Here is a 26,201-nt window from a genome sequence, read left to right as displayed (position 1 = left end):
ATGTTACTGTTAATACATAAATAATTAAGAAAAATTAACTGCCTTTTCTCAAAGATGACGTTTTCCATGCAGGTTTCCGTAGAATGTGTCGACGCGTACAGATGACCTATTATTTTGACCAGATACTCTAGGGGCCGCTCTAACAATGAAATGTATATGAAATAATGTATTAAAAAATGGAAGGCAGTCGGGAGGAGGCAAGATCATGTGGCACCATTCCAGCCAAGGAGAGGGAAGATACGCGTGTAAACAACAGGCACAACAGTTTCCACAGCCACAAAGTCAAAATTGGCTTGGCCTATCGTAAACATTAGAAACTGGCGGGTGGTAACTAGTGACGACCAGGCCCAACTTCGATATAAAGTGTTATTTCTCAAAGTTGCCTGGATGTCATGCGTCCTACTTATATCAGTGCACTCGTAACAACCTAATCATTACGAAACTTATATTCGATCAAATAAGCCACACTTAGGAAATAATACATTCCATGTTTTATTAACCAAATTCGACACTCTTTGACCTCCATACAAAAATCGCCACCTGCTGGAGAAGACAGATTTTGGGCCCAATTATCCCTCTGATAAACCACGACTCGGCCCCGTGGGAATGAGGGTCGCCGTTTACGGTGAAGTTGGACACAGTGTAATTGCTACAAGGTTAATCTCAAAACGGATACATCTAATCAGGTGGATACATTGTAACTGTGCGCAATTGTGTACGTGTTGTAGTCTACATGACTTTGCAAAGCAGAGCGCTCTAGCTGACCAGTGTACTGTACATTTAGGCTTCTTAGTAGGCTAAGTAGCTAATTTACTTTAATTTTTAACTGCCACGATAAGCATAGCTTTGCTGTTTCCAAAACTCTCGACTCATGCATTTATTTTATGATCAAAACGACGAACAACAACTAAAATGATTTGCAGACCAAATGTATTATTGAATAGTTAGCTAGTAGAACCAGGTATACGTATATACAGTTTAAGTCGGAAGTTTACATACACCTTAGCCAAATACATTTAAACTCAGACTTTTCACAATTCCTGACATTTAATCCCAGTAAGAATTCCCTGTCTTAGGTCAGTAAGGATCACCACTTTACTTTAAGAATGTGAAATGTCAGAATAATAGTAGAGAGAAGGATTTATTTCAGCTTTTATTTCTTTCATCACGTTCCCAGTGCGTCAGAGGTTTACATACACTCAATTAGTATTGGGTAGCATTGCCTTTAAATTGTTTAACTTGGGTCAAACGTTTTGGGTTTCCTTCCACAAGTTTACCACAATAATTTGGGTGAATTTTGTCCCATTCCTCCCGACAGAGCTGGTGTAACTGAGTTAGGTTTGTAGGCCTCCTTGCTCGCACAGGCTTTTTCAGTTCTGTAAAAAAGTGAGATATACAGCTGTTGTATTCGGCGCATGTGACAAATACGATTTTATTTGATTCAAATGTGGCCAAAAGGACAACCAAAAGTCCACCACTTAATACACTCAATGCTTGGTAATTTAGCTACCTACCCCAAAATCCAAGAATCGTGGCCAGAAAGTATACACAGAATGTTTGACATTATTGTTATCTCCCCAGGGATATGTGGATGTCATTGCCAATAGGAGAAACACTTCACAAGCCGGACAAACCCCATTCCAGGACCTGAGCGACCTATTGTTATCCTTAGAGGACTCGGTGAGTGACCAACCCAATGACGTCATCAACAAAAAGCTGGAGAGGGATGACCCACCACCAGAGGGCTTTCGAGGGGGTGGGGGGAGCAGGTTCTCCCTCCACCTGCTGCAGCTACCAGCCAACCTCCAGCCCTGAGCTGGACTCAGACATAGTCAGTTGAGTCCACATCACAGAGGAGCTCACAGAGCGCGGCCCTGAGCCGACTGGCTGTCATAGAGAACCGCATCCGAAATCGTCAACAGGCCAGGGATGGACCAGCGCTGTTGGCTGATAGGCGTATACCAACAGCCCCCCAGGAGAAGGAGAAGCCCCTGCCTGCCCAGTCCAGCAGTGACCTCAGCATGAAGGGGAAACGCTTCCTGAAGAAGAGAGTGCATGTATCACCTGCTGTAGCGTCTAAGGAGAAAGGCCTGGATCTTGATGCCACGCCATAGGGTAGTTCCAAACCCGGTACTCCAATAAGGGTGGCCGGTAGAGGTGTGACTCTGGACAGCGATGAGGAGGATATGAGGAAACTCCTGGTGGGCTCTTTTGAGTCGTCAGAGTATAGCCTGCACAAAGAAGCAAGATAATCTTCACAGATGACAACTAGAAAGGTAGCTCACAATAGTACCAGCAATGTGTAATCTAACCACCCATATGTCCTTTTTCTTATATTCCACAGTTGTTCATCCAAAGCAGCCAGGTTTCCCCCTCACCTCCACTGGCAGACCGATCATCTTCAGTCAGAGCCCAGTCCCGCTCTCCACCCTCTCCTCCGTGCAGCGGATCACCCAGTCGCTTCTCCAGCCGAGCCCTGGACCAGCGCAGTCCTTTTCTCTCCATCCGCAGTGCCTCAGTAGTCCTCCCTCCATCACCCTATCCTCCCTACGCCCCCTCCCCAGGCAGTCAGGGATCCCCACGGGCCAGGCACCTCAAACCCTCCGGTCCTCAGTGTCACCCCTCAGTGAGATGTGCTCCCTGGTGGAGCTCTTCCCTGAGGCCCTGGACGTTTTGGCAGAGCTCTTCTCTGAGGACCTGCCATCAGTGAGAGAAGTGGAGTCTCTGATGGTAAGCCAGGTCATTTGTCGAATGTCTGTAGAGTTGTAGTGAAAAGCAATGCGAAATGAGAAACTTTCTTCAAGAAAATGTTTTGAGTGGTAGTTAACCAGAGAGAGTGTTTTTGATATAATTTACTCAGTCCAGTTGATTCATGAAGTCATGTTTTCTCTGCAGAATTCAACATTAATATTATGCCACTGGACGACCTCGCACCGGTCACGCTTGGAATGTCGGAGAAAAAAAAAGAAAAAAGTGTGTGATAATGACAGCCAGTGGTACTGGAGGTGTGAGGAGAGGATCCCATCAGAAGAGCCCAGGGAGGACTACAAGAGTGACTGAGAGTGAGATCAAGACTGAAACAGACCGGAGTAGTGTCAGCGAGATCTCCGAGCACCTGGGAGACAGAGACGGGGACAAAGATGCGTTGGGAGGTCAGCGAGGTCATGGACTACAGCGTCTCAGACACATCTTGGAGCGACAAGTACTCCAGTGTCTCAGAGAAGGACAATCAGTCCCACATCAACCACAGACTACAGTAAAATGGCTGATTAATTCCGTGGCAGCAGGGCTTTCTATTCCAGGTCATCTCGCTCCCACTCTGTGGCTGAAACTATCATGCCGTCTCAAGTTTTGAAGAGACGCTCGCCCAGGTGTGTGAGAGAGGCCCCAGTGCAGACCCAACCAGACTGACTGGCCTTCACCTTGTCCGAGATGCAGACCCAACCAGACGGACTGGCCTTCACCTTGTCCGAGATGCAGACCCAACCAGACGGACTGGCCTTCACCTTGTCCGAGATGCAGACCCAACCAGACTGACTGGCCTTCACCTTGTCCGAGATGCAGACCCAACCAGATGGACTGGCCTTCACCTTGTCCGAGATGCAGACCCAACCAGACGGACTGGCCTTCACCTTGTCTGAGATGCAGACCCAACCAGACTGGCCTTCACCTGGTCCACCGGTTTGTCCACTAAGTAAGTACAGGAACATTTGCAACAAAGAAAAACATTAGCATTTTAGTCAGTGTCATTTATACATGTCTACCTGTCTGTCATTCCCCTGTCTGTGTAAGTATGGCAGCCCAAGGGCCGGCGGTTGGGATGGCCTATGTGGATCTAACCCATGGCGAGTCAGTGCAGAGCCCGTGGAGGGTGTGTCTTTACAGCCACGGTTCAGATGATAGAGGCAGAATTCTCGCTCATAAAAAAACAACAATAAACCCATATAATAACATTTCTCAGTTGAGCCTCAAACTTCTAAAGTAGTTTTGGGATTTTATGCTACAGTAGTTGATGCACTGTTTCACCCAGTGATTTATATATACACTAGATGATTGACAGGTGGCGCTGTTTTGAAGCCACTATGCCTATACCATCTTGGCACTCCCCGACCATTGTAATTTTTTTAAAGGGAGCTATAGAAATGCATCTAATATCTACATTTGTTTTTGCCACATGTATACTATTACAGACACCTTAATGCATACTTTTAAGTTATATTATGTGAGCTAAACATAAATCATTCAATATGGTTACTGGGCTATCTGATCATAATCTGACACTTATAGCCAGAAAGCTGTCTAAGAGCAGGTTTAAACCTCTCTGTTAGAAAGCCGGATCAACTAAGAATACCTAAGAGTGAATTAAGCTATTTTGGGGAATTAACTGGAATGATCTCTTGTCCTATACAGACGTGGAAGCTGATAGTCAAGTTTTTCTATCCACAATCCAGACTACAATAAATGGTTTCCTAAAGAAAATCAAATCCAAACCCGGCCAAAAGAGAACTCTTCCTTGGCTAAATGGAGAAATTGATGAAAGAACGAGATTATGCTCTAAAAATAGCCCTAAAATCCAAATTAGAGCATGACAGACGTAGGTTTAACATGTTGAGAAATAAGGTGTTGAAAGAAATCAGACAGGCAAAAGCAAACTATTTTTATTAACATAATTGGTGAAGCAAAGGGAAATTCTAAACTGATCACGGAGAATCTAAAAAAGTTAACAGGGAAAGCCCATAGTAACACTGCAAAAAGACTAGAAATCATGGTGAATAACAATCCAACACAGGATGCAGTCGAAATAGCAATAGCCTTCAATTCCTACTTTATTGACTCTGTCAGGGTACTGACACAGAACCCCTCCACTGGTATCTTGGGATCAGTGCTAGTAAATGATGCTCAACCTGTCTTCATCATAAGGGAGGTTTCTGAGTCAAAGGTGAACAAGGTGATTAGCTCACTAAAGAACTCTAAAGCCAAAGATGTGTTTGGGCTGGACTCTACCTTTCTTAAAAACTACAAAGAGTCACTCATTAGCCCCATTACTAAGGTCACCAACACATCTATTGGTCTCGGAGTGTTTCCAAGGGTATGGAAGTCGGCCATAATAACGGCCATCTTTAAATCAGGCGACCCTGCTGACGTGAGTAACTACAGGCCCATTAGTATACTACCTGTGGTGTCAAAGGTTTTTGAAAAGTGTGTAGCAGAACAACTGATTGCCCACCTCAACAGCAGCCCCTTCACATTCCACTCCATGCAGTTTGGCTTCAGGGCAAACACTCCACAGATACGGGCCAACTGCTTTCTTCTGGAAAATGTGAAGTCCAAGATGGACAAAGGGGGCGTTGTTGGGGCTGTGTTTCTGGACCTAAGGAAGGCTTTTGATACTGTTAACCATGAGATTCTCATCACAAAATTGTCCAAGTTCAACTTTTCCCCTGTTGCCTTGAGATGGATGAAATCATACCTTGAAGGCAGAACTCAGTGTGTCAGAGTGAGAATGATCTGTCGCCCACTCTTAGCTATGATGTGGGCGTGCCCCAAGGGTCAATACTGGGGCCCCTCCTGTTCAGCCTGTGCATTAATGATCTGCCTTCTGTCTGTACTGGGTCTGAAATTCAAATGTATGCAGATGATACAGTGATATACAGTGCCTTGCGAAAGTATTCGGCCCCCTTGAACTTTGCGACCTTTTGCCACATTTCAGGCTTCAAACATAAAGATATAAAACTGTATTTTTTTGTGAAGAATCAACAACAAGTGGGACACAATCATAAAGTGGAACGACATTTATTGGATATTTCAAACTTTTTTAACAAATCAAAAACTGAAAAATTGGGCGTGCAAAATTATTCAGCCCCTTTACTTTCAGTGCAGCAAACTCTCTCCAGAAGTTCAGTGAGGATCTCTGAATGATCCAATGTTGACCTAAATGACTAATGATGATAAATACAATCCACCTGTGTGTAATCAAGTCTCCGTATAAATGCACCTGCACTGTGATAGTCTCAGAGGTCCGTCAAAAGCGCAGAGAGCATCATGAAGAACAAGGAACACACCAGGCAGGTCCAAGATACTGTTGTGAAGAAGTTTAAAGCCGGATTTGGATACAGAAAGATTTCCCAAGCTTTAAACATCCCAAGGAGCACTGTGCAAGCGATAATATTGAAATGGAAGGAGTATTAGACCACTGCAAATCTACCAAGACCCGGCCGTCCCTCTAAACTTTCAGCTCATACAAGAAGAAGACTGATCAGAGATGCAGCCAAGAGGCCCATGATCACTCTGGATGAACTGCAGAGATCTACAGCTGAGGTGGGAGACTCTGTCCATAGGACAACAATCAGTCGTATATTGCACAAATCTGGCCTTTATGGAAGAGTGGCAAGAAGAAAGCCATTTCTTAAAGATATCCATAAAAAGTGTCGTTTAAAGTTTGCCACAAGCCACCTGGGAGACACACCAAACATGTGGAAGAAGGTGCTCTGGTCAGATGAAACCAAAATGGAACTTTTTGGCAACAATGCAAAACGTTATGTTTGGCGTAAAAGCAACACAGCTGAACACACCATCCCCACTGTCAAACATGGTGGTGGCAGCATCATGGTTTGGGCCTGCTTTTCTTCAGCAGGGACAGAGAAGATGGTTAAAATTGATGGGAAGATGGATGGAGCCATATACAGGACCATTCTGGAAGAAAACCTGATGGAGTCTGCAAAAGACCTGAGACTGGGACGGAGATTTGTCTTCCAACAAGACAATGATCCAAAACATAAAGCAAAATCTACAATGGAATGGTTCAAAAATAAACATATCCAGGTGTTAGAATGGCCAAGTCAAAGTCCAGACCTGAATCCAATCGAGAATCTATGGAAAGAACTGAAACTGCTGTTCACAAATGCTCTCCATCCAACCTCACTGAGCTCGAGCTGTTTTGCAAGGAGGAATGGGAAAACATTTCAGTCTCTCGATGTGCAAAACTGATAGAGACATACCCCAAGCGACTTACAGCTGTAATCGCAGCAAAAGGTGGCGCTACAAAGTATTAACTTAAGGGGGCTGAATAATTTTGCACGCCCAATTTTTCAGTTTTTGATTTGTTAAAAAAGTTTGAAATATCCAATAAATGTCGTTCCACTTCATGATTGTGTCCCACTTGTTGTTGATTCTTCACAAAAAAAATACAGTTTTATATCTTTGTTTGAAGCCTGAAATGTGGCAAAAGGTCACAAAGTTCAAGGGGGCCGAATACTTTCGCAAGGCACTGTATGTGCATGCAAAGAGCAAACAACAAGCTGCAAAAGAACTCACTACTGTAATGGTCCAGGTTACAAAGTGGCTCAGTGACTCATGTTTGCATCTCAATGTGAAAAAAACTGTTTGCATGATCTTCACAAAGAGGGCAACAGATCCTACTGAGCCAGATGTCTATGTGTCAGGGGAGAAGCTCCAGGTGGTATCTGATTTTAAGTACCTTGGCATCATACTTGATTCCAACCTCTTTTAAAAAGCATGTGAAAAAGGTAATTCAAATAACCAAATTCAACCTAGCTAATTTCCGATTTATACGAAATTGTTTGACTACAGAGGTAGCAAAACTGTACTTCAAATCTATGATACTCCCCCACTTAACATACTGCTTGACTAGTAGGGCCCAAGCTTGCTGTACAACATGAAGACCTATTCAGCCTGTCTACAAACAGGCTCTCAAAGTGCTTGATAGGAAGCCCAATAGCCATCATCACTGTTACATCCTCAGAAAGCATGAGGTCCTGAGTTGGGAAAATATTGTGCAATACACCGATGCATGTCTTGTATTCAAGATCCTAAATGGCCTGGCTCCCCCTCCACTCAGTATTTTTGTTAAACAGGAAACCCAAACATATGGCAGCAGATCCACAAGGTCTGCCATGAGAGGTGACTGTATAGTTCCCTTAAGGAAAAGCACCATTAGTAAATCCGTTTTCGCTGCGAGAGCTTCCTATGTCTGGAATACACTGCCATCACACACACATAACTGCACCACATATCACACTTTCACAAAATGCTTGAAGACATGGCTAAAGGTCAATCAGATTTCCGAACATGGTCCCTAGCTGTGTGTTGCCGCTTTCCATGTTATCTGTTGTCTGTAGCTTGTGAGGTGTGGAAACACTTTGTTGCTTTTATGAATTTTGTCTTTCTGCCTTTTGTTCTATGTTGCTATGTCTGTATGATATGTCTTGCTTGTCCTATGTTTCTATTGTCTATATTGTAATTGTTTTTAATAACCTGCCCAGGGACTGCGGTTGAAAATTAGCTAAAACCGGCACTTTTGATGAAACGTTGATTAATGGTGCACATGTTACATGAGCCGAAAAAAACAATCCCAGAAATTTTCCATAGGCACAAAAAGCCTATTCCTCATATTTTGGGCATAAATTTGTTTAGGTCCCTGTTAGTGAGCGTTTCACCTTCACCAAGAGAATCCATCTACCTGACAGGTGTGGCATATCAAGAAGCTGATTAAACAACGTGCTCATTACACAGGTGCACCTTGTGCTGGGGACAATAAAAGGCATAAAATGTGCAGTTTTGTCACAACACAATGCCACAGATGTGTCAAGTTTTGAGGGAGTGTGCATTTGGCATGTTGACTGCAGGAATGTATACCAGAGCTGTTGCCAGAGTTGAATGTTAATTTCTCTACCATAACGACGTGTAACCATGTCGTTTTAGAGAATTTGGCAGTACATCCAACTGGCCTCACAACTACAGACCACATGTAACCACGTCAGGTCAGGAACTCTGGCTTCATCACCTGCGGGATCACCTGCGGGTGGTGGGGGCTGAGGCGTATTTCTGTCTTTAATAAAGCTCTTTTGTGGGGAAAAACTCATCCTGATTGGCTGGGCCTGGCTCCCCAGTGGGTTGGTCTATGCACTCCCAGACCCACCTATGGCTGTACCCATGCCCAGTCGTGTGAAATCCATAGATTAGGGCCTAATTAATGTATTTCAATTGACTGATTTCCTTATATGATCTGTAACTCAGTAAAATCTTAGAAATTGTTGCACGTTGCATTTATATTTGATTTCAGTATACATCATTGGTTTTGGTGACCTCATTGTCACCATTGTTTAACACAATGCCTGAAGCATAATCTCTTATCTAAATAGGAAAGGCTCAGCTCTTCGTCCTACTGACCACACCTCTATTGTCTCTCTCATCCCCAGCCCTCAGTGCATACAGCCCTGCTGTGTTTGCACTCAACATGCTGAGGCAGCAGCTGGCTCTCACCAGACACTTTGTCCAGACCAGCCGCCACCTCCACTCCTACAGTCCCTGCAGACTACACATACACCACCCTGGAGGACACCAAGGAGGTAGGCTACTCTAATGCCCAATCATAAATTAATCGCTACACACTCGTGTAGTACTGAAGGAATAATTGATAGTCAAACGCCGCTCCTTGTCACTCTTATCTGAGGGACTGTCGACCATATTTGCTGTGGACCCAATTGCAATTCACACTTCTGTGCATTTGTAGTCATCATGATCCAAGACAAAAATTGACATTTTCAGAGTTTTTCCACCTTTCCTGAATTGACTAGATTTGTAGTGGGATTGAATCTTGGAGGAGATTCTTCAGGAAATGATGGAGCTCCACTACATCTGACACTGAGAATATATGGTACTTTACCATTCTCTATTAAAAAACATTTAATGTATTGGGGCTTGGGAAATTACCTATCATCAAAAAGGACAATCTATTCAAATGTGTCATACTTTCTATAGACGTATCAGTGGAGACCCGTTTTGAGCCCCCCTATTTTGCATGTTATTTTGGCATTAATAGTGTCTCACATATGTTTGCAAACAATGTAAAAAAAAAAATATATATATATATATATATATATCATTGAGTTAATAAAGACACATACAAACATGGTCTCTTGTTTTCTTGAGTAAGGCAGCTCCAAAATGCAGGTGTTTCAGCCTAGCTCAGTGCATTCTGTGGTGGTGGGTCAAGCCTGAAGAAAATACAGAGCTTGCGCTGTGATTGGCTCAGTGTTCTGACACTCATAGGGACGCTATGTCACCCCCAAGTCTAAGGCTAGACCCCGAAAATTCTAGCCCTTTGGGTGCTGCCATAGTTACATTAGAAGAGCCCATCCACAAATACTTAGTCATTGGCCACAGATAAAATGACATATCACGTTATATGTACAGTAGCTTTGATTGGACTGATCATGTCAACAAACTTTAGTAATCTGGGCCAGCAGTCATCATGAATCAAGTCAACAATCTACTGGCAAATCATTTTTAATCCTTGTCATATGAAGAAGTTATAGATAAAACATCGGTGCTCATCGGCAATTGGACATAAACATTACACAACAAGTTGGAAATCGCAAATTCAACAATGACTGGTTTGGAAGGAATCAGTGACAGAGGTGTCCCAAATCTGTGATTAAGGGGCTCTTTTCCAAGTTAAAAATTCTAAACATTGGCCATGCTGTCACTGAAGCATGATTTGTGCCGCGCTCAAAACAACTTAACTCGGCACTGCGACTTCAGTGAGTTCAAGACAGCTGGGAAGTCGGGAATAAACGAGCTCCGACTGGGAAAATACGTTTTGAACTCGGAATAGTAAATCCGGCCTCTTTCTAGAGCTACGACCTGAAGATCAATGACGTCATGATCCGACCTTGTTTCGAATTTTATACAGATCAATGAGGATATGTAGACATTTGAAATTTGGTTTAATTTATTGGTTTTATGAAATTTCTCAGACAATTCTTTTTACATTTCTTTTAATCTAGGTTGAGGTTAACTAATTGTGAGTGCATTTATCCAAACAGAATGTCAAAACAAGTATTTAAAATGCTTTATTTCTCTACAGTATGTGGTTAGTTGCCTGACGACTTAAACTTCATTCTTCCGCTGCTCTATCGTTCTGCTACATACTTCATAGCAGAGAAGAAACTAACGACCGTGGGCGGAGCAAGGAGTTTAGGTAGCCAGGTAATGTGGTTAGTAGAGGGTAAACTGATTCACAATTATAGCTGACATCCCATTGATTCCATGTGCACTCCTATGTTTTGTGGGATTTTATTTTTGTTTCAAAAGAGCAACACAATACTATTTTTGTCCATCTCCAAGTCTTGATGACTTGATCCTGGAACATGAGAAGAATACATGAACAAGTTCCACAAGAAAAGCAACATTAAAACTAAAAAGCACCCCAACTTTCTGGTATTTTGCAAACGGATAGAGGGAAACGTACGGTTAAAACCATTATTCTGTACAAACAACTAATTATGAAGAGGTGTGTTCTGGGTAGGGGTTGCTTGCTTTACGATGCACGTCATTCAGCGGGAGGGGGCTCCTGTGGTTCCCGATTCACTGAAATAAACACACATTGGTTATTATACATTTTTGTTTGTCATATCACCTACAAATACACCTGTCCACAATGTCAGAATTTCATTGCAATATTTTCAAAAAGACCTACAGAGATCACTTGATAAATTCCTACCTTCCTCCCTGGCTTTCATGCGAGCTACAAAATTGTAACTCTTGTTCCTGCGGTAGTTCTCATAAGGGTCGTCCAGTGACACCCCAACTCCTTTATACTGGTCCCACTTGTCCCGGAGTTCTCCCCCCTTGATGGGGTCCTGGATGCCCTGCTCCTTCGCGCCAAGCCCCCCTGAACCACTCCAGCCCATTTTCATGAGCAGTTGATGGCCCTTGTTCTCCTCTCCCAGCCTGCTGTCTGGAGGCAGGATAGAAGGGGCTGCTCCAAGCCCAGAATTAGTGCTGTGGAGATCACAACCAATACATTCAGTAATCTACAGCCTTCAATGCTCTGCTTTAAATGTTCAATGTGAGAGTGACTGTCTCCATTATGTCAATGGCATAGTTACGGTCCCGACCCTCCCCAAGCCCCTATTCCTTTGATATGCACCGATTTGTAAGCATTATGCCAGAGGCGATATGATGTGTTAAGAGCAGGATACATTGCACACCGAGATTAGAGGGACTTACGGAGGGGAGGGGCTACGGGACTTCTGGGAGGCGATGGCGGGGGTGGGGGCAGAGGCATGTCCGGGCTTCTCTAGCCGTCTCTTGTCAGGAGAGCGAGATCTGGAGCGAGACCTGGAACGAGAGCGACTGCGGGACGACCTGGATCGGCTCCTGCTCCTGTGGAGGGGAAGATAAACAACATGATCCGTCAAACTTGACGACGTTCACTCCACAGTGTTACTTAACACCACCTAACCGCCAACCAAATGAGGAAAACGGTCTACCAATACATCTCCACTGTATCGTACAGGCGTATCTGATAGTATTCCTGACGAAATCTGCAATTCCTGTTAAATCAGGAAGAAACCCCTCTGCATGTACCTGGAGCGTGACCTGGAGTAGGAGCGAGAGCGGGACCGCGAGGAGGAGCGGGAGGACTTGGAGGAGCTGGAGCTGGAACGAGATGAGGAGCGGCCCCGACTACGAGAACGGCTGTGTGAACGACTACCCCCGTGGGCACTGGGAGAGACAGAGAGAACACACACTTCGTTAGAGCACTCATCTCTCATATAGTACTTACAGATGGGAAACAGAGAGCCAGACTAACAAAGCATTTGTATTTTGCCTGTGGATTTCAAAGGCACATTTATTTTAGGTTAAGTGGTACCTAAAGTCTCCTTGTACTACAGATAAGTCCATTAAATGTGTTTGTGCGTGCGAGACATAAGGCTGGTTAGCAGGCAGCCGGTCTCACCTGTTGTGTTTCTCCTGGCCCTTTTTCCTCCTGGCTCTCATCTTGGCTCTGAAGAACTCATACAGGCCGTTCTGTTCCCAGCCCTCACTGACCGGCAAAAGACATTGCAATCAATAGAGCCAACACATTGCATTGATCACTCAAGCACATGAAGCGAAAATGTTTGTGTTTTACCTGTTCCTGGGTCTATCATGGGATGGAGGGCTGTAGAAGGCCTCCACAGCAGCGAGCAGGCGATCACTTGGGGGCATGGGGGGAGGAAGGCGGATGTCTTTGGGATCCAAGGCTTTGTATTCATGGTCTTCAAGCTTACGCATATAAAACAGGTGGAAAACAACTGTTTAAATCACTGGGGCCCGAGAAATACATAGTGAGATGTGGAAAATGTAGCCTTGAAAAGCAATAATCTTCATCCCGTGCTACTCACTTTGACTAGAGGGGCCATGAGTCCGGCGGGCAGGTCGAAGTAAGGGACGTTGGGGACCAGGCTGGGGTCGTCCTGGTTGACGTGAGCCGGGGACAGCCGCTGCCTCATATGGGGGGAATGTCCGTTGAAGCCGTGGGGCGGGGGGCCGAAGTCAGGGTGCTGGTTACCCCCCCAGGGAGGGTGCTCTCCTCCCCCCATGCCCGGAGGAGGGATCCTCTGGCTGGGGTGGTGGTGGGGCGGGGGGCCCATGTCTTGGTCAACACGCAGGGGCAAGGGGAGCAACTCAGTTAAATGACATGTTTTAGATAGAACGGTCAGTCCCAAATGATCATGTAAATCAATATGTGTACTGTCACTATGGATGGTGGTCAGGAAAAATCAGCCAGAAGGGTGTTTATACAATAGTCATAGAAAAGTTAAACAGTGAATAATGAGTTCCCATGGTGGAACCTGTCCTGGATTCTTACCTCCGGGAAAGTCTCCCTGTGGGTAGTCAAAGCGGTGTGGAGGGTAGGGTGGCCTCTCAAAGTGGTGTCTGGGTGGGAAGTCATCCTGCATGAAGCGTGGAGGAAACCGTCCGAAGTTGTGGGGAGGCGGGGGCGGCTGGTTGAAGGGAGGGGGCCCTTGCTGGTGGGGCGGGAAGGGCCCTCTGAAGTGGGGAGGCCTCTGCATGCGGGGGAATGGGGGCTCTCTCTGGCCCCATGGGGGCTGGTCGGGTCCCTGGTTGCTCCAGGGGGGCTGGTCGTACTGACCGCTCCAGTTGGGAGGGGGCTCGTTCTGTCCTCCCCCTCCGCTCCAGGGACCGCCCTCCCCCCTTGGAGGGCCTCCGCTCCAGCTGGGGTCCCCCCTCTGTTCGTTCCACATGCCTTCGTGGCTGTTCCAGGGTGGGCAAGGCGGGGGCGCCTGGGTAGGGTCAAACGGAGGCTGAGAGGGGACAAAAATAACGGGTGTTTAAACGGACACTCATCTTCCATGTTACCGTACCTTCACCACTCACTCATCCATCAACTCAGTTTGTTTGCATAGGACTGATTCGATAGATTGACTGTAGTTCCTATCTGTTCAACTATGAAAACAGTAAACCTGTAAATACAATACCAGTAAAAAGTTTGGACACCTAACGATGCTACATTGTAGAATTATAGTGAAGACCACAAAACGATGAAATAACACATGGTATCATGTAGTAACCAAAAAGTTGTTAAACAAATCAAAATATATTTTAGATTCTTTAAAGTAGCCACCCTTTGCCTTGATGACAGCTTTGCACACTCTTGGCATTCTCTCAACCAGCTTCATCTGGAATGCTTTTCCAACAGTCTTCAAACAGTTGCCACATATGCTGAGCACTTGTTGGCTGATTTCAATTCACTCTGCGGGTCCAACTCATCCCAAACCATCTCAATTGGGTTGAGGTTGGGGAATTGTGGAGGCCAGGTCATCGGATGCAGCACTTCATCACCCTCCTTCTTGGTAAAATATCCCTAACACAGTCTGGAGGTGTGTTGGGTCATTGTCCTGTTGACAAACAAATGTAGTCCCACTAAGCACAAACCAGATGGGATGGCGTATCGCTGCAGAATGCTGTGGTAGCCATGCTGGTTAAGTGTGCCTTGAATTCTAAATGAATCACAGTGTCACTAGTAATACCATTACACCACCTCTTCCATGCTTCACAGTGGGAACCACACATGCAGAGATCATCCGTTCACCGTACTCTGTGCCTCACCAAGACACGGCGGTTGGAACCAAAAATCTCAAATTTGGACTCATCAGACCAAAATACAGATTTCTACCGGTCTATTGTCCATTGCTTGTGTTTCTTGGCCCAAGCAAGTCTCTTCTTCTTATTGGTGTTTTTTTTTTGTTGTTGCAGCAATTTGACCATGAAGGCCTGATTCACGCAGTCTTCTCTGAACAGTTGTTGAGATGCGTCTGTTACTTCAACTCTGAAGCATTTATCTGGGCTGCAATCTGAGGTGCAGTTAACACTAATGAACTTATCCTCTGCAGCAGAGGTAACTCTGGGTCTTCCTTTCCTGTGGCGGTCTTCATGAGAGCCAGTGTCATCATAGCGCTTGATGGTTCTTGCGACTGCACTTGAAGAAACTTTTTAAGTTCTTGAAAATCTCCATATTGACTGACCTCCATGTCTTAAAGTAATTATAGACGGTTGTTTCTCTCTGTTTATTTGAGCAGTTCTTGCCATAATATGGAAATGATCTTTTAGCAAATAGGGCTATCTTCTGTATACCACCTTACCATGTCACAACACAACTGATTGGCTCAAACGCATTAAGGAAAGAAATTCCACAAAAGTACTTTTAACAAGGCACACCTGTTACTTGAAATGCATTTCAGGTGACTACCTCATGAAGCTGGATGAGAGAATGCCAAGAGTGTGCTAAGCTGTCATCAAGGCAAAGGGTGGCTACTTTGAACAATCTCAAATATAAAATACATTTTGATTTGTTTAATTCCATATGTGTTATTTCATAGTTTTTATGTCTTTACAATTATTCTACAATGTAGGAAATAGTAAAAATAAAGAAAAACCCTGGAATGAGTAGGTGTCCAAACTTTTGACTAGCACTGTATATCAACAGACTATTCCTTATATCAGTTTGAGAGTTGTACATTATAAAAAGGGAAGAGTGACACAGTGCATATAAACAACACAGTAGGACAAGCTTACAGGCTGATTGGGATTCCAGCCTCCAGGCATGTGTTGTGGGTCGAACCAGGGTTTGGAGGAGGAGTTATCAGAGTGGCCAGTGTTGTTAGCACCCGGGTCTGATCTGGGCGGGGCTCCGTCATAATCACCAGGAGGGCCAGACATGGATGCCTTCACCTCTCCTGTCGACACCACAAGACAGAGAGAAGGATATTTGGTTAAAGGGTAAATATGGCTAAAGATATATAATCAACATGTAAACGTAATAACATGAATTGCTTAGTGTGTGTGTGTGTGTGTGTGTGTGTTTGTGGGTCTGTATGCAAGAGAGACAGATTAAAAAGTCCAATCAAACCAGTCACCTGCATCTCTACAGTGATGTTTTGCTGACAGACCAACAGCCTCATCAACATGCAAACAAAAGTGTTTATGCGGGTGTGTGCGCGAGTATGTTTCTCTCTCCCCTCACCAGGCTGAGTGGTGACTGCCTTAACGTCGGGCTCTGCTGCAGCTAGCTGGCTCACTGCTGCTGCGGCAGCTGCAGTCTGCTGCACCGTCAGGTTGGCCACAAACTCCTCGTGCTGCGTCTTCAGGGTCTGGATCTGCTGCTGGAAGGCCAGCTGAACGGGCTGCACCACTGCAGCGTACTCTGTGATCAGAGAGGCCTGGGAGAGAGGGGAGGGCCACCGCTAGTGTTATACAGAGAACACTCGAGTGATGACTGGCCTAGCCGGAGTAAATCAATTCAATTAAAAAAAATAAATGTTATTCTATTTTGATGGAACTAGGGGTATGGGGTAGAACGTGTATGTGGTTCACCTCAAAGTCCAATCCTTTTAATGGTCAGCCGACTTGCAGTATTTCACTTTACTAGGCAACAAGCCTCAGTCCTCACCTGATACTGGCCCAGGCCCACAGCTGGACTCTGTAATTGCTGGATCGTCACCTCGTCGAAGTAGCCATTCTTTTCCCAGAGCTGCAGGAGCTGTGAGAGAAATGAGAAACAGAGGGTGTCATTCAGACCACAGGCAACATCTAAACTCAGCAAAAAAGAAACGGTCTCTCACTGTCAACTGTGTTTATTTTCAGCAAACTTTTAACATGTGTAAATATTTGTATGAACACAGGATTCAACAACTGAGACAAACTGAACAAGTTCCACAGACATTTGACTAACATAAATGGAATAATGATAAAACAGTCAGTATCTGGTGTGGCCACCAGCTGCATTAAGTACTGCAGTGCATCTCCTCCTCATGGACTGCACCAGATTTGCCATTTCTTGCTGTAAGAAGTTACCCCACAGGCCTCCCGGGTGGAGCAGTAGTCTAAGGCACTGCATCGCAGTGCTAGCTGTGCCACCAGAGACTCTCGGTTCGAGCCCAGGCTCTGTCGTGGCCGGCCGCGACTGGGAGGTGCATGGGGCGACGCACAATTGGCCCAGCGTCATCCGGGTTAGGGAGGGTTTGGCCGGTAGGGATATCCTTGTCTCATCGCACACTAGCGACTCCTGTGGCGGGCCAGGCGCAGTTCACACTGACCAGGTCGCTAGGTGTACGGTGTTTCCTCCGACACATTGGTGCGGCTGGCTTCCGGGTTGGATGCACGCTGTGTTAAGAAGCAGTGCGGCTTGGTTGGGTTGTGTTTTGGAAGACGCATGACTATCGACCTACGTCTCTCCCGAGCCCGTACGGGAGCGATGAAACAAGACGGTAACTACTAACAATTGGATACCACAAAATTGGGGAGAAAAAGGGGGTAAAATAAAAAAATAAGTTACCCCACTCTTCCACCAAGGCACCTGCAAGTTCCCGGACATTTCCGGGGGGAACGGCCCTAGCCCTCACCCTCCGATCCAACAGGTCAATGGGATTGAGATCCGGGCTCGTCGCTGGCCATGGCAGAACACTGACATTCCTGTCTTGCAGGAAATCACACACAGAATGAGCAGTATGGCTGATGGCATTGTCATGCTGGAGGGTCATGTCAGGATGAGCCTGCAGGAAGGGTCCCACATGAGGGAGGAGGATGTGTTCCCTGTAACGCACAGCGTTGAGATTGCCTGCAATGACAACAAGCTCAGTCCGATAATGCTGTGACACACCGCCCCAGACCATGACGGACTCTCCACCTCCAAATCGATCCCATTCTAGGGTACAGGCCTCGGTGTAACGCTCATTCCTTCGACGATAAACGCGAATCCGAACGTCACCCCTGGTGAGACAAAACCGCAACTCGTCAGTGAAGAGCACTTTTTGTCAGTCCTGTCTGGTCCAGCAACGGTAGGTTTGTGCCCATAGGCGATGTTGTTGCCAGTGATGTAAGGCAGGTCCTCACCAGACAACAGGCCAACAACAGTCCAGCCTCTCTCAGCCTATTGCAGACAGTCTGAGCTCTGATGGAGTTCCTGGTGCGTTCCTGGTGTAACTCGGGCAGTTGTTGCCATCCTGTACCTGTCCCGCAGGTGTGATGTTCGGATGTACCGATCCTGTGCAGGTGTTATTACACGTGGTCTGCCACTGCGAGGATAATCGGCTGTCCGTCCTGTCTCCCTGTAACGCTGTCTTAGGCATCTCACAGTACGGACATTGCAATTTATTGACCTGGCCATATCTACAGTCCTCATGCCTCCTTGCAGCATGCCTAAAGCACGTTCACGCAGATGAGCAGGGACCCTGAGCATCTTTCTTTGTGTTTTTCATAGTCAGTAGAAAGGCCTCTTTAGTGTCCTAAGTTTTCATAACTGTGACCTTAATTGCCTACCGTCTGTAAGCTGTTATTGTCTTAACGACCGATCCACAGGTGCATGTTCATTAATTGTTTATAGTTCATTGAACAAGCATGGGAAACAGTGTTTAAACCCTTTACAATGAAGAGCTGTGAAGTTATTTGGATTTTTACGAATTATCTTTGAAAGACAGGGTCCTGAAAAAGGGACATTTCTTTATTTTGCTGAGTTTATATGGAACAATGTCTCCATTGAACAGGCAGTCCACTTACCCGCGTAACCTTCTGCTGCTTGTCCTCCTCTACAGCCAGGAAGCTGGTGCAGTAGATGGGGACCACCACCTTCTGCAGCGCTGCCAGCAGGTCCCTCTGCTGCTTCCTCTGACTGGTAGGACAACAAGACAAGGTTCACTTAACTAACCACGAATACAATGCATGACATAATTACTTCCATTATCGAGCGCAAGCAAGTTAGTTTTGTTTGAAGAGTTTAAAATACAAAGAAGCGCAGTCTGTGTATGTGTGGCATTCTGAGAGTAAAAACAAAGCCTCATTTTCATCATGCTTCTACCAGTGATGGAGGACATCATTGGTGAGATAGATGAGGTGAAGGCGGAGTTCGAAGTGGGCTGCGTCGGCTGTGATGCGGTTCCGGAGGTGTGAGCACATCAGCTCACAGTGCAGCGGGCCCTTGGCGTTGTTGAACATCCAGTTCTTACCAGCCTGGGAGGAAACAAAGATCAGTTTCGGATTGGGAGCTTTAACACTGTGCGGGCCTTGTTGTTCTATACTAGTGTTCTTTATTAGCCCTGTTTATGAAGATGTGTGTATGACCACAAACCTTTCTACAGAAGGAACCGGAGAGAAACATACAACTGACTAAATATACCAGAGCATTCTCCAGTTCATCTATTGTTCATGTCGTCATGAACGTCATGACAAATTCATGACCGTACCGAGATGGCGTCTTTAGTGCAGGTGTCAATGATGGGCTGCAGCAGGTTGTCAAATTCAGAGATGTCCTGCTGAGTCTCCGCTAGCAGTTTCTGGGTCTGCTGCTCCATGGCCAGAGCTATGGCTGCCGTCACTTGCTCCTGGAATCAAACAAATGACAACCATTTCAGTCTGGACATCTAGGGAAATAAACAGCAGCTGTAAAATGTATTTGCTTGGAAACTTTGTGTATTCTGTCTCGCACATTTTATGACCAAAGAATATAGGATATGGTAGCGATGGTCAGTCTGTGACATTGGAGGGCCAGTGTGTGCAGGTTTTTGCACCAGCCCAGCACTAACATATCTGACTCAACTAATCAAGACTGACTGACCCTGGGGTACAGTGACCCGTACCTGTCTGAGAGTGAGCAGGTGCTGTTCTTGCTGCTGCAGATTCCATTGGCTCTGCTGGATGAGTTCATCCAGAGAGGGCGTGGCAGGGGCAATGGGGGGCGGAGCCAGGATCGTGATTGGCGGAGGGACATCTGGGACTTCCTTACCGGGTGGATTATAAAGATCTGCAAAATAAGGCCAAAATGTCAGTGATTTAAGGATAAAAAGCATGATAAAGAAAACATTTTCATTGTACTCTCGATGCTTTTTGTCATTTGCACAGGTACTTGACAAGGTGGCCTAAAAAAAACAATGAAATAAAATTCCTCAAAAGAAAAGCTAGTACTAAAACAAGGGCATTTTACATGCAACTAGCTTCATGAAAGGAATGTCCTCATCTTCATTTGTACTCAATTGCTTTATACTTCAAAGGAATTGAGATTGAAAAACCATGAAGCATTTTGCAGTATCTCTGAAACCCAATTTTGTAACAGGAGAGCATGTGGATTTTTAAGTCACACTTTGCAGCAGCATAGAATCACACGCAACGAACAAAAACATAAATCTGCATCTGATATCAACAAGCATCAAGAAAACCAAAAACTCTTAGCAAACTGACATACTTAGGCCTTGCAAAGTCCAAACTTGAACTGTGGTTGAAAAAAATCTAAAACGAGAATGTTTTAGACAATAACGAAAATAGAAGGAATACGATCTACACCAGTAGTCGGGGTATCCTCCATTTTAAAATGATCATGATTGAAAAATACAAACATGATAAACAATACAAAAACAAAGCCTTCAAGCACCGGTGATGCAAAAACACCAGATGAATGTCGAGTAAAATGTGCAAGTTGGGACCTCTATCATCCCAGTAAATACCTTCCAATTTATACTCCTCACACTCGTGGGTAGTAGGATCTACGTGGGGAGAAGCACACATTACAATACAGTGGCATACAAACAGCCACAGATATAGCCTATCTATTATATAGAAATCAATTCAGGTCTGGTCTTCTTCCTGCAATGACTAAAAAATTGTGAGCAGATGTCACAAGTTAGGCTACAATATCTGCACGTGGTGGTTGTGTTCCAAACCTGCTGCAAAATGGGATAAAAAAAAGACTGTTGGCATTAAGACAAGACAAGTTGAATTGATAGCTATATGAACTACATACGCTGGTGGTGTTCCATAGCAAGCTTGCACCGGTAATAGGTGAAGAAGTCCCCACCAAACAGAAAAGAGAACTTGGGATTGTCCTTCTGTTTCTCCATTGTCATCTTCTCAAACTCGGGGCCATTTCGAGCCACAAACTGCGCCAGTTTGTCAATGACATTTTTCAGCTCTTGATCTGTGGAGAGAGAAACGTTTTTGGTGAGTCACATGATTTCTGACAGCATGACATCCATTTAGGGGTTCTATTATTGTTAAGTTAGCTAACTCGGCACATCATTTAAAGCAAAGCAATCTTGATCAGGTTATTATGAGACCCTGAAATCTGGGGCACCCCTCTTTACGTACTGTGCAAGGTAACTGTGTAAAGGTGGGCAGAAAAGTAATCGTACATGAGGGACAACATCGACGCTAGGGCTGGGCGCTATACCGTATTTTACTACACTGAACGAAAATATAAAAACGCTGGTCCCATGTTTCATGAGCTGAAATAAAATATTCCAGAATTGTTCCATATGCACAAAAAGCTTATTTCTCAAAAATGTTGTGCACAAATGTGTTTACATTCCTGTTAGTGAGCATTTATCTTTTGCCAAGATAATCCATCCGACAGGTGTGGCATATCAAGATGATGATTAAACAGCATGACCATTACACAGGTAATGTGGTGGGGACAATAAAAGGTAATTTTGACTTGCAATTTAGATCAAAACACTTGGGTAAACTAGTCTAATTAAATAATTGGAATATAATATTGGGTACTTTGAATACAATGTTTGGCATGACAATGAATGAACATGTCAGGGTGGAGTTATTGTGACAGGGTAGGAACCAAAGTGTTGGTCATTGTTTCCTATGGGACCCTATAAGCCTACGGCCCGTCACATGACCGGGCGAAGCCGGTGAGGCCGGAGCGCCTTGCTCAAATTGAACAAAAATCTGCACTGCTCGGTTGTTGACGTCAACAAAAAATATAACTGGTTTGCATTGGCAAGGCATATAAAGTGTTTTTATCAAAAGCAATCACTTTTGCATGTGAAAACACTGAATCCTACTCCGCGTGCCAACCCAAATCACTTTAGTGGGCCAGATGACTCATGCACGGGAGGCAGCCCAGTTCAGGAAATTAATTTAATCACCCGCAGGACCCCCCTCCCTAAACCAAGCACTGAACCGAGGTACTGTCACCCCCCCACACACTTTCTCCGCTTCTTTCTCCCTCATCACCAAACAGCATCAAAGCAGACAGTACCTATGGTTCGGCCCTCTTGTTCTCTGATACTGTTTTAACTGTTTGAGTGCATGTCGATGCGTGTGTCTGAAAGAGAGGTTTGTTGTATTCTGTTTGTATGTCCTTCCTTTCCCCTGCTCTGTTCTCCTGTCACTTTGTAGATGAAATTGGTCCTTCCTTTCAGTGATGTGAATGCACACCTGGGGGGGAAATCGGGTTAAGGCGGGGGAATGGGGAGACGAAAGGAGCCTTTACCGTTTGTTAGGGCCCTGCACTGTTTTGATGCTAAGCACAAGCTTTTGTACATCCTGTTTGAAAGGTGTGTGTATGGAATGGGGTCAATCTGCATGGTTAAATGGTAACAACGGCACACACCACACACTGAGCACAGGTGGATATGTTCGGATAGACCCTTTAGTTTATGGATTCGAAGCTCAAGAAGTGGACACGTCAATGATTTGAAAACGCGATCATTGATGAACGTTTTTTTTTTAGATGCATAAAAAAAATCTTTGAATTTGTTTATTTGGAAGCCGATGATTAATGAACCCTTTATTTAAAATATTCCATCACACTGTTCACCTCACCATTGCGTTGTGATTTGTTTATATATTAAACTCCTCTACCCCACATGTCGAACTCATTCCACAAATGGCGAGTTTCCACTCCACCCTTGTACTTGGTGGATGAATTAAGGTCAATAATTAGTAATGAATTTCAGGGCTCCTGAGTGGCGCCCGTCGGTCTTAAGGCACTGCATCTCAGTGCTAGAGGCGTCACTACAGACCCTGGTTCGATTACAGGCTGTATCACAACCGGCCATGATTGGGAGTCCCATAGGGTGTCGCACAATTGGCCCAGCATCGTCCGGGTTAGGGTTTGGCCGGGGTAGGCCGTCATCGTAAATAAGAATTTGTTCTTAACTGACTTGCCTAGTTAAATAAAAAATTGCTTCATTCGGTGCAAACTATGCATAACAGGGCCAGCTTAATAGACTCCCATCAGTATATCTAGAGTAAAGTATAATTACATAAACTTTTCAAAGCACGGGTAGACCGTTCTGGTAGATCACCTGAGGCATGTGCACAAGATGAAAATACATGCATACTTGCATACATACATTGCATACATACATACATGCATACATACATACTTGCCGAGCTCGAGTTTACATGGTTCTGCACACGTTTCAGGTGATGGGGATCTGAACGCACTACCAGCGCTTTGAAAAGTTGATGTATTTATACTTTCCTGTGGATATATCGTCTCAGATTACTACACGCAAAAGGACCAGCCGCCCAGACAATCAGTAAAGGTTGACTGAAATAAGCCTGCATCTCGCAAGTGGTTTGAGAATGATCTGTTGACTCTTCTGTATGTATGTATGTATGTATGTATGTATGTATGTATGTATGTATGTATGGGTGAGCTTGTATGGATGAGCTTGTTAAAAAGCTAAGATATAAAGTGGGATTATTTTTTAGAAATAGATCTTGCCTCTTCCTAAATAGCAGGAAGCAGATTGTACAGCCAACTTTCCTGCCAGTTCCTGCAAGCTCCCAACCTATCAAACTTCGTTGCTAACGTAGAACAGAATGAGCTACCAAACCTACTCACAGGATTGGTCACTCTGGTCTCGACGAATTTAGGTAAATCCTCCTTTCGTTTTTAGTGCCGCCCATTGTTGTAATAACCTACAAAATTCCTTGCATCTTGATTCCCTGGTGCCGCTAGGACAGTTTAAGACTCTGGTGTTGAATTAAGCAATTAAGGATTGCAGGTGCTTCGATTGATTGTAGTGGTTTATTTGTTGAAACTGTAGTTTTATATCATTTTCTTGTTTTATTTGTAATGTTAATTTTTCTCCCAGTTTGAGAAAACGTTTGTACACAAGGCACCATTGGGAATGAGAACCTGGTCTCAATTTGGCTGCCCTGAATAAGTTAATAAAAAAGAATAAAGTGTTAAGAACTACTATTATTTACAATAAAGGCACACCTGGCCAAACCCGGATGACGCTGGGCCAATTGTGCTCTGCCCTATGGTACTCCCAAGCACGGCCGGTTGTGATACAGTCGGGAATCGAACCAGTGACGCCTCTAGCACTGAGATGCAGTGCCTTAGACTGCTGCGCCACTCGGGAGCCCACATGTTTTATTATATTCAACATTCTGGCTTGTAGATCTCGTAAGAGGAACATTTCCTGATACAAACGCTAATTCATGCACAACGTTGAATCCAATGCAATAATGCCGCATTCAAAACAACTGGAAACTCCGACCTGAAAATCACTGACGTCCTGATTTGACCTCGTATGTTTCCGAGTTCCCAGTTGGTTTGAACGCGGTATTATATGCAATTCAATGTCGGATTCTCCAGGCAAAATCGACGCATGCGCGACTATACTATCGACGCCAGCTAGCTATGTAGTTTAAAAAAAACACTGTCCATGAAGGTTAGGGAGCTAATTTTAAAATTATTAATTAGTTAATAAAATAAGCTAGCTACAAAAAAAACTATTCTAAATCAGTCACGGCAATCATATGCCTAGCTGGCTTTTGCATACTAACTAATTTAGCAAGGTAACGTTAGCATTAATAGCTAATCAAAATGAAAGATACAAACCCTCAGGAGCTGTAGGAATGTCCATGTTTGTCTTCAATCAAGTAACAGCGAGACCGAAAAACCTCAAAGACCCACGGAGGGAATTAATTTGTGAAAATTCTACCTAGCTGTGTGCTTAAAAAATACAGCAGCATTACAAAATGTTAGATACTCTGGTACCGGAAGTACTTCGCGGACTTTAGGGCGCCACTGTCCAGAGTAAAGCAGCTACCATGCTACAGCGTCCCCCAGTGTCTTAACAAGCACTGGGAGGACTGAAAGAGTACACAGGTAAGTCCAACCTCAGCGTCATTAAAACTAGGTATGATGATTCACTACTTTTCACCCTCCCAAAATATGATGACTCCTATTTACAATTAACCATTTCTTGCATAGCCTAATGATAATGAGATTGCCTATAGGGAGGAGGTCAGAGACCTAGCAGTGTGGTGCCAGGACACAACCTCTCCCTCAACGTCAGCAAGACGAAGTAGCTTATTGTGGACTACAGGAAACAGAGGGTCGAGCACGCCACCATTTCACATTGACGGGACTGAAGTGGAGTGGGTCAAGAGCTTCAAGTTCCTCGGTGTCCACATCACTAAGGAACTATCATGGTCCAAACACACCAACACAGTCATGAAGAGAGCGCGACAACACCTCTTCCCCCTCAGGAGGCTTAAAATATTTGACATGGGCCCTCAGATCCTCAAAAAGTTCTACAGCTGCACCATTGAGAGCACCTTAACTACTGCATCACCACTTGGCATGGCAACTGCTTGGCATCTGACCATAAATCACTACAGAGGGTAGTGTGTATGGCCCAATACATCACTGGGACTGAGCTCCCTACCATCCAGGACCTCTATATCGGGCGGTGTCAGAGGAAGGCAATAAAATTGTCAAAGACTCCAGCCACCCAAGTCATAAACTGTTCTCTCTGCTACCCCACGGCAAGCAGTACCGGAGCGCCAAGTCTGTGACCAAAAGGCTCCTAAACAGCTTCTACACCCAAGCCATTAGACTGCTGAACAATTAATCAAATGGCTACCTGGACTATTTGCATTGACCCCCTTTTTTTTGGTTGCACTGACTCTCTTGCACTGGGTCTATGCACACACTGTACTCTACCCATACACTCACGCATACATTTTGACACACACTCTTCACCTATGTTGCTGCTACTCTGTTTATTATCTATCCTGATTGCCTAGTCACTTTTACCTACATGTAGATATTACTTACATGTACATATTATATAACTATCTCG

General features: G+C 44.8%; 1 protein-coding gene and 1 long non-coding RNA gene across 4 annotated transcripts; one reads left to right on the top strand and one right to left on the bottom strand.

Moving 5' to 3' along the window:
* Positions 1 to 493: 493 nt before the first annotated feature.
* Positions 494 to 9,925, top strand: LOC118964630. Its single transcript, XR_005051823.1, has 5 exons — positions 494 to 686; positions 1,582 to 2,276; positions 2,345 to 2,730; positions 2,896 to 3,694; positions 9,219 to 9,925. It is a non-coding gene; the product is annotated as an uncharacterized LOC118964630 (long non-coding RNA).
* An 810-nt stretch (positions 9,926 to 10,735) lies between these two features.
* Positions 10,736 to 25,151, bottom strand: LOC110524198 (calcium homeostasis endoplasmic reticulum protein). 3 transcript variants are annotated; one of them, XM_021603620.2, is made up of 18 exons: positions 24,953 to 25,151; positions 21,101 to 21,274; positions 20,805 to 20,843; positions 19,944 to 20,107; positions 19,551 to 19,688; positions 19,166 to 19,317; positions 18,868 to 18,979; positions 16,763 to 16,852; positions 16,337 to 16,532; positions 15,889 to 16,049; positions 13,661 to 14,117; positions 13,194 to 13,450; positions 12,941 to 13,074; positions 12,767 to 12,853; positions 12,394 to 12,531; positions 12,034 to 12,189; positions 11,525 to 11,805; positions 10,736 to 11,391 (listed from the first exon to the last, which is right to left on the bottom strand). In XM_021603620.2, the coding sequence occupies exons 1-18, from the start codon at positions 24,975 to 24,977 to the stop codon at positions 11,354 to 11,356; spliced, it is 2,799 nt and encodes a 932-aa protein (XP_021459295.1). In that variant the 5' UTR covers positions 24,978 to 25,151; the 3' UTR covers positions 10,736 to 11,353. The 3 variants fall into 3 exon arrangements, with proteins under 3 accessions (XP_021459295.1, XP_021459296.1, XP_021459297.1); XM_021603621.2 differs by having other exon boundaries at positions 11,086 to 11,391; positions 13,194 to 13,444; XM_021603622.2 differs by lacking the exon at positions 20,805 to 20,843 and having other exon boundaries at positions 11,086 to 11,391; positions 24,953 to 25,150.
* Between the last annotated feature and the right edge of the window lie 1,050 nt (positions 25,152 to 26,201).

Source organism: Oncorhynchus mykiss, chromosome 5, assembly GCF_013265735.2.
Source record: "Oncorhynchus mykiss isolate Arlee chromosome 5, USDA_OmykA_1.1, whole genome shotgun sequence".
NCBI lineage: Eukaryota > Metazoa > Chordata > Actinopteri > Salmoniformes > Salmonidae > Oncorhynchus > Oncorhynchus mykiss.
The sequence above is the reverse complement of the archived record's forward strand: the minus strand, read 5'-3'. Positions and strand labels throughout refer to the sequence as shown.

Coding starts and splice junctions, on each gene's coding strand:
- LOC110524198 (XM_021603620.2), bottom strand. CDS start 24,977: ATGGACATTCCTACAGCTCCTGAGG. Junction 14,118..15,888: donor GCTGGAATCCCAATCAGCCT/GTAAGCTTGTCC, acceptor GTCCCCTCTCAG/CCTCCGTTTGACCCTACCCA. Junction 11,806..12,033: donor TCCCGTAGCCCCTCCCCTCC/GTAAGTCCCTCT, acceptor TGATCTCCACAG/CACTAATTCTGGGCTTGGAG.